General features: G+C 45.2%; 1 protein-coding gene across 2 annotated transcripts in view; it reads right to left on the reverse strand.

The window, feature by feature from the left end:
• Positions 1-6,971, reverse strand: part of CRIM1 (cysteine rich transmembrane BMP regulator 1) — a 126,963-nt gene extending 119,992 nt beyond the window's left edge. For both annotated transcript variants that reach the window (XM_081905034.1, XM_081905033.1), the window contains exon 1: positions 6,246-6,971. In XM_081905034.1, coding sequence (XP_081761160.1) covers positions 6,246-6,597 — 352 coding nt within the window. In that variant the 5' untranslated portion in view covers positions 6,598-6,971. The remainder of the gene's footprint in view (positions 1-6,245) is intronic.
• Positions 6,972-7,722: the final 751 nt, after the last annotated feature.

The following is a 7,722-nucleotide window of genomic DNA, read 5'->3' on the forward strand; positions in this document are numbered from 1 at the left end:
ACATTGCATTCCAATTGACTGCTCCCAATGATTTCATGTAGATTTTAAACAGTATTGGGGGTAATGTGCCTGGGGTGGGGGTGGGGGTGAAAGTGAGAATGAGAGAGACAGAGTACTACTCTCTGGAACCAGTCCTGCAGTTAGTAGCAGAATCTCTAAAGAATAGTGCCTCCAATCCCCAGCCCAAAAAACCAATCCAGGAGCATACCATGGTTGATCATATCAAAAGCCACTGATCTCACATTGACACCAGATTGTGCAACTGCAACAATATAATAATATATTTTATACCTTTAAAGCTTTCTGCATTTTATTCAAGTTGGTTTTAATTTTTGTAAGACATCTTGAGTCCCAATTCTGGGGGGAAGGCGGGGTATTATTATTATTATTATTATTATTATTATTATGCACAAGAAAGCAGCAATTAGAACCTCCAGATGAAGAGGATGTAAAAGGCTAAGGCTGAACATCTCAGTCTGGTTGACTACTCAAATATCAAAACAGTTCAGAATATTGCAAGCAATATTCACATAGAAGCAGCACACAGAAGCTTAAACCAGACTCACTTCATAGCAAACAGATTTGCCTGAACAGGCTACCACATAATCCTGCCAGTTTTGTTTTTTAAAAATGATACTGCTATTCTTGAGCAAAACTGTAGCAACAGTCAGTTGCAGTACCAAACTGCAGTCAGAGTTACAAAACGTTTAATGAAGTTAACTTACTAAATCCATACATCTTTTATATCCCAGAATACTTCTTTGGAAATCAGTATTTATGATAAAGGTGCTGCATACCAATATAGGCTTTGAAGTTTAACAAGAGAAACATGCCAAGGTGTCAAAGGTAAGACTGAAGGCATTTTCAACAAACTTTACAGTACTCCTATCTTCCCTGAAAATGTTTATTGTGGTAGTAAACTAGGAATTGCCAATATTTTGCAGTATTTCAATCAACTGCCCATTCCTGGATTGTTTGAGGAGAGTAATAAGAAAATGATATTAAAATGACAGATCAGTGTGGAGAATCTTTTGCAGCCCAAGTACTGCATTCCCTTATGGGGTTGGGTGGGACCAGAGGCAAAAAGTGGGTGGAGCAACAGACTTTACTTTTACCTTTTTGTTAGCTTACATTCCAGTCACACAAAATTCAGAGAGCTCAGCACACACACATCCGTCCAGGCAAGCAAGAGGCATTAACATAGTTAAGTGCTTTTGCTTGGCTGGAATGTATCCTTGAGGAGAGCACAGAACAGGGACAATGAGGAGTATGTTTTAGGGAAAGTTCTACAGAAGAGAGACCTGAGGTTCCGTTCCTGTTATAAGTACTGCTTTTGTGACAGTACAAAGTTGATCACAGACATCTCCTACAAAAACCAACATAATTCATTAACTGTAAACTAGAACTCATTTACAACCAATGAAGCTAAATGTTTGAAGATTCATGACAGATAAAAGTAGGCACGATTTCCGGCATCTGGGCATGCGCAGAAGCGATTTCCGGCGTTGTGCTGCACTGGCCCGGCCCACGGAGGATCTCCACGGGAGTGATGCAGCCCATGCCTGGTAAGCCTTGCCGACCCCTGGACTAGACAAATTCATAGAAGAGAGGGCTATGGCAAGCTCCTTGCTATGATGGCTGTGCTCTGCCTCCACAGTTGGAGGAAGCAATGCTTCTGAATACCAACTGCTGGAAAGTACAGGAGGGGAGAGTGCTCTTGTGCTCAAATCCCACTTGCAGGTTTCCCACAGGCATCTGTGGAGGTCTTTAAGCAGAGGTCTTGACAACCATATGTCAGGAGTGCTCTGATGGTGTTTCCTGCTTGGCAGGGGGTTGGACTCAATGGCCCTTGTGGTCTCTTCCAACTCTATGGTTCTATGATCTGGCTGGCCACTATCAGAACAAGACGCTGGACTAGATGGGCCACTGACCCGATCCAGCAGGCTCTTCTTAATCTCTTATGGAAATTTAGCATAAATTTAGGAAGCTATAGTATTCAGATCCAGGGAACCTGGGACACTTATAGAGCATTAGCCATAGATGTGTTATTTTAGAATGCTTTATATGGAAACAAGTGGTTTGATACTGTATATTACTAATTTATTACATTCATATCACAGGGAACATAGGAAGCTGCCATATATTGATGCTGACAATAGCTCCATCTAGCTCAGCATTGTCTACAATGACTGACAGTGGCTCTCCAGGATTTCACGCAGGAAACATTCCCAGCCCTACCTGGTGATGAAGAGGATTAAACATGCACACAAAGCAGGTGCTCAACCAGTGAGGTAGGTTACACAGAGACAGTGCCTGGAATAAGGTCACTGGATGAGCTTTAGGCACCTTATGTCAATCAGCTGCAGCAACTTCAGACATTCATCACCAATTCTTCCCCTAAAAAAAGTAGCATTGCTTAATAATAAAAAAAAAGCTTTATGAACTTTTACAGAAGTATTGTAAAACTACATTGTCTAGCGCTGTTATGGAAAGGGTCAGGACTAAGTTGAGTCCATGACATGAAAATATTCCAGAAGGGAAAGTGAAGGTTTACACAGTTGAAAGGAAACCAAACTATTTCTAAACACAGACCTCCCTGAAGACTATTGCCAAATGTTAGAATAGTTTCCAGGCCAAATACTGGAAATAATTTAAATAGTAGTTTATGTCCCCTAACAAAAGCCAGCATGGACAATGATCAGGGATAACAGGAGCTGAAGTCTGGAAGGCTACAAGTTCCACACTACTTTTATAGATCTATATTTCCCAGCTGCCCCCCACCCCCACCCCAGGAAAGCTAAACAACTGCTTATTGGCATCACATACATGACCCGATTACATTGGAGTGTCTCTCCAGTTCAGCACCAATCTTTTCTCAGTAATTAAAATGGTGTCAGGGCTTATTTCTAATGCAACGCATCTGCTGTCAATACTGTTAAAATAGTTTTGAGTTGTTCCATGCTCGTTACTTATATAAAGGTTTATGAAATTAGTTACATGAGTTCATATGGTACTTTACCACAAAGGGATCAAGACCAGCGGAATACCAGTAGCATTGCAGCTTTCAGCAAATAACTGTTGAACTATGGAATCATAGCTAGAGCAATGTTAAAAAGGAACTCCACAATGGTGAATCTAGGAAGCAGAACAGAGTATAGCTACAGTATAGTAGCAAGTAGTAGTTCCAGTCCTGAATGGATATTTTTCCAAAATCAGATTGCACACCTGTTATATAAAATGTTATGTAAATATATAAAATAAATTTTGTTTTCTTCTGAGAACATTTAAATAACACCCTTATTGTTAAGATATCATGACATTACAAAAATATCAGTCAGCTGCTGTGTTTGCTTTATTCTATTTAATACAAACTGCTTTCAGAAGATTTGAGATAACAATTTGCCACTGCCGATTAAACCATGATCCATGTTAATAACCACTGGACTGAGAACGCATTTTTGGCTGTGTCAGTGTTTTTCATGAACCCATCTAAAAGCTTTAAAAAGAGTTCTACATTGTGACCAGTAGGGGTCGTTTCAGGATAAAAATTCTATTGTAAGAAAGACTGAAAAGAGAATAGATTTGTAAAAATGTGAAAACCTACTCTTTTGTGGCAGATAGGCTTTCATCTACAAATGATATTCATGTCAAGACTGTTACCAGTAAAGCTTTGTTGTATCAACAGATAAAAAGAAACAGTAAACTCAACCACTGGTCCCAATTCAATTGTTGGAATCAGCAACAGATTTTAGCTCTAATATTTTTATGTGAAAGCTCAAAATAATCTTATGAACGTGTTGCCAAATTCAAAGCTACTAATACATCAGCCCAACTGGTGACCAAAAGCTTCAACTATGCATACTCATGCAGCTAAGTGATTTATATGGCAACAGTTTTGCTAATTTCTATAGACTGTTTCTGTGGGATAATTGGAACTGGACAGCTGGGTCTAATGTCAAGTCCACACTAGCTGAAGTCTCTTCTTGAGAGACTCTCCATATTATTTTCAGCAGGGGAATGCCAGATGTGCTTTTCATTGAAGTCCAGAATTGCATCACTTCTAAAGAATTATAGCTCTCCTAAAACTGCCAGAAAGCTCTAGACTGCTATACATTAAAGGAGACAGTGTCAAAACATTATAGGAAGTTTTCAATATAATTTCCCTCTTATATAAAAATTAAGGTGTAGTTACATGGAAAATATGCAACATCTGAATGGAAGATCATGACAGATATTTATTCACAGCTTAATATGCTTGCATGCTCCTTATATTTAAACTCTCCCCATACAAACATGTAAAGCAACTACAACTCCAAACAGTTGTAAAAGCCTGACAGATCCATGCCTATTCTCATCATGTTCAGAAAACCCAACTGATAATGTGCGAAGGAGAGCTAACCTGTACAGAAAACCACATCTTATTTATATCATAACCAAGAGTAGTAAAAGTAAAACTAAACTACGAACAAATGTATGTACCAATTGTTAAGTTTAAATGTCATTTTGGGGGATACAAGGGCACTAGCTATCTTTAAACAGTTGGAGTGTGTGCTTTTTTATGACTTTACTACCGTTCTCCAGAGGAATTCCTGAACTCACGGCTGCTCTCTAGCGGATCTACAAAAATCATCGTTTTAAGTAACCAATGAAAAGGGAGGGGGAAGACAAAAATTTTCCATATAAATTTTGATTCTCATCTGCACTATAGTATCTCAAACTTTCCTAATGTTTGAAGAGGTGAAAATGGATAGATTGAACTCTCTCGTGCCACTTACACAGCTATCAGGCAAAATATTCATATATTTCCATTTTTTTGACTAGAATATATTATGAAGAAGACTGACGTACAATACAAATTATACCCAACTGAATTGCCCCCTTTCCTGCATGAAAATGAAAGGTAGATTTCTGCCCTCCCCAATGATGCATAAAGTGATGAGTGTAAGCATTTCAAACATTTCAATAGATGGTCACCCTTTGATTCTTTACTGATTCAAGAATTCTCATTCAATACTGATTATAAGCCATTTGAATCCAGAAGATTGAAAAGACAGGTGTCAATCTGACATTTCAAAAAACATATGAAACAGGGCTAATAGGTAAGCAATATCATCCAATATAAAGCTACTCTTATCAAATAGTCTGCATGTTGCAATGTTTCTGAAAATATATCATTAAACAAAAAATATGCAATTATGATAGCTTTCAAAACTATAATTTCAGAAAAGCTGGATTGCTACATGACAATCAATAGCCATCTGCCTGCACATCTGGACTGGGGAGGGAATCAAGACACTGACGACTGTAGCCCTAAATGCACTTACTAATATACAACTCTCACTGTCTCACTACTAGGTGGAAAACATGGTTAGTGATGGGCTGCAAAAACAGGTTGAAAAAAGAGCAGACCAAAGCCAAAGGAAAAAGAAAATCGAACTGTTAGGACCAGAGATACCTACATTTAAAAAATAAGGAAGAACGTATCCCGACTTCAGGAAAAAAAAACGCTTTTTATTTCCATGCCCTAGTTCAAAAGCCACTTTAAAATCCACGACCGTTGGGAACAATAAGCAAAGGGAGAGGGAAATGTAAAGGACGAAACAGAAGAGGAAAACGCAACATCCACCTTGTGAGGAGGAAGCAATCGGTTCTATACCGGCAAAACACACGCGTGCACATACTACTCTGAGCCACTGTAGCATTAAAGAGAGATGCCTCCTCTTGGTTGTTGTTGTTTTTTAAGCAGTGCAGATTGGGGGGTGAACACCTGCATATGATGTGGGCAAGTATGGAAAATAACTATGAGGAAAGCGGGGGGGGGGGGAGAGGGGGAGGGGAGAGAAGAGTCAGAACATGCAATCGACGGAGACAACACGCCACACTAGGAAACCCCAACCTTTCCTTCCAATCTACCTACCAGCTTTCACGGTACATGCAGCCAACATTTCACCCTACAAGTGTACTGGAAAAATGGAGTGGCTTGGCGGGGGTGGGGTGGAGAGACCCCCGAAGCACCAGAATACTTTCAAAGTGGGGTCTGACAAGGGCCCCAGTCCTCCCCGCCCAACTTTCCTCCCGGAAAGAAATCCCCAGTGCCTCTCTCCGCCGCCGCCGCCCCCCAACCTCCCAAGACACGCGCTAGCTCGACGCTCGTGGGTCCGCGCCGGGGCGGAGTGACTCCGCGCCCCTCCGCCTGGAAGCAAGAGGCGCCCGTCCGCCTTTGGAGGGGCTTTTTGCCTTGTTACCTTCGCAGACGCCCGCTTCGTACTCCGTGAGCGAGTCCCCGTTGAGCGGCGGGCGGATCACGCAGCGCAGCCCGCGGTCGCAGGCGCCGTGCAGCCCGAAGAAGCCCCCGCAGCTCTCGTTGCGCTGCCGGGCGCACATGAAGCAGCAGCCGCAGATGTCCATCACGACGCCGCCGGGGCAGTTCTTGGGCTCCTCGCAGCGGGACTCGTCGCAAGGCAGGCACACGAACGCCCGCGTCCCGGACGCCCCCAGGAACGCCACCGCCAGCAGCAGCCGAGGCCAACCCGCCGCCCAGGGCCAGCCGACGCCGCCCCGGCGCCGCCGCCCCGCCGAGACCGCTGCCAGGTACATCCCGGCCAGGGCCGAAAAAGCGCCCCCGAGTCCGGCAGGGAGCAGCCCAGCCCCGGCGACGCCTCAGCCGCCTCTCCTCCCCCGGCTGCGGCCCCTCGAGAAAAGTTTCCTCAGCGGCGGCGACTCCAGCCAAACTTCTACCCCGGGCGGCTTCCCGCTCCTTTCGCCGTCGAGAAGCGCCTTCCGCCCGCTCCTCCTTGACGGTGCCTCCGAAGCCTGCGGTCTCCCCTCAGCGGCCCCGCGCGCGACGGCGACGGCGGCGACTACGCAGCTGCTATAACGGGCGCCAGAGAGAGCACGAGACGAGCCTCAGCAGCTCCACCAACAAACTCGCCTCCCGACTCCGGACTCTTTCGCCGCCTCAGACTCCTCACAAGCTCTCCCAGAGCTCCGCCCCGCCCCAGCGCCCGTGCCATTGGGTAGCGGCGCGCCTGGCTCCGCCCCCAAGGCTGCTTTCGTTCCCGCGGATTGGGCCGCTCGCGCCGCCCCTCTCTCTCCCGGAGCCTTTTCGCTCTGTTGGTGGATGGAAGTGGGAGAGGCGCTGCTTGCTGCTTGGGCTCCGCGGCGGCTGCCTGCCTGCTTCCCTCCCTCCCCTCGCGCTCTGCCCCTCCCCTGCCTGTGGCGCTGAGTTCTCAGAGGCGGGCCCGGAGAGCGACCAACCGGAGGTCAAGCGACATGCCCAGCCAGTCCGGGAAAAGGCAGTCGCGGGTGGGAGGGGCCCTAATTAAATAAAGGGCAGCACTGATTGCGAAGGGGAGAGGTGGGGAAGCGAGGCTGCGGGCGCGCCTGCACCGAAAGTCAACCTGGAGGCTGCAAATCCGAATGCGGGAAACTAATTCCACACGGCGCTTAAGTTCGTCACTAGTTCTTCCCTGCCCCTTCTTGGCTCGAAAGCGAGAAGAGAGAAGAGGAAAGCTCGCGTATCCCAGAATGCCAAAAATAATGTTATTCAGTTGAAAACGTCATGCTTGCAAAACGCTCATAAATTCACGATGACATCGGAACGGCATAATAAATATATAATTGGGGGTGCCCACCCCAAAATACGATCTGAGCCAAGGCAAAGCACACACCCAAGCAACATCAAAGAGGTTTCTCTGCTATACTAATAAATGTGCCGCCCCA

Source organism: Podarcis melisellensis, assembly GCF_964234715.1.
Source record: "Podarcis melisellensis genome assembly, chromosome: 3".
Taxonomy (NCBI): domain Eukaryota; kingdom Metazoa; phylum Chordata; class Lepidosauria; order Squamata; family Lacertidae; genus Podarcis; species Podarcis melisellensis.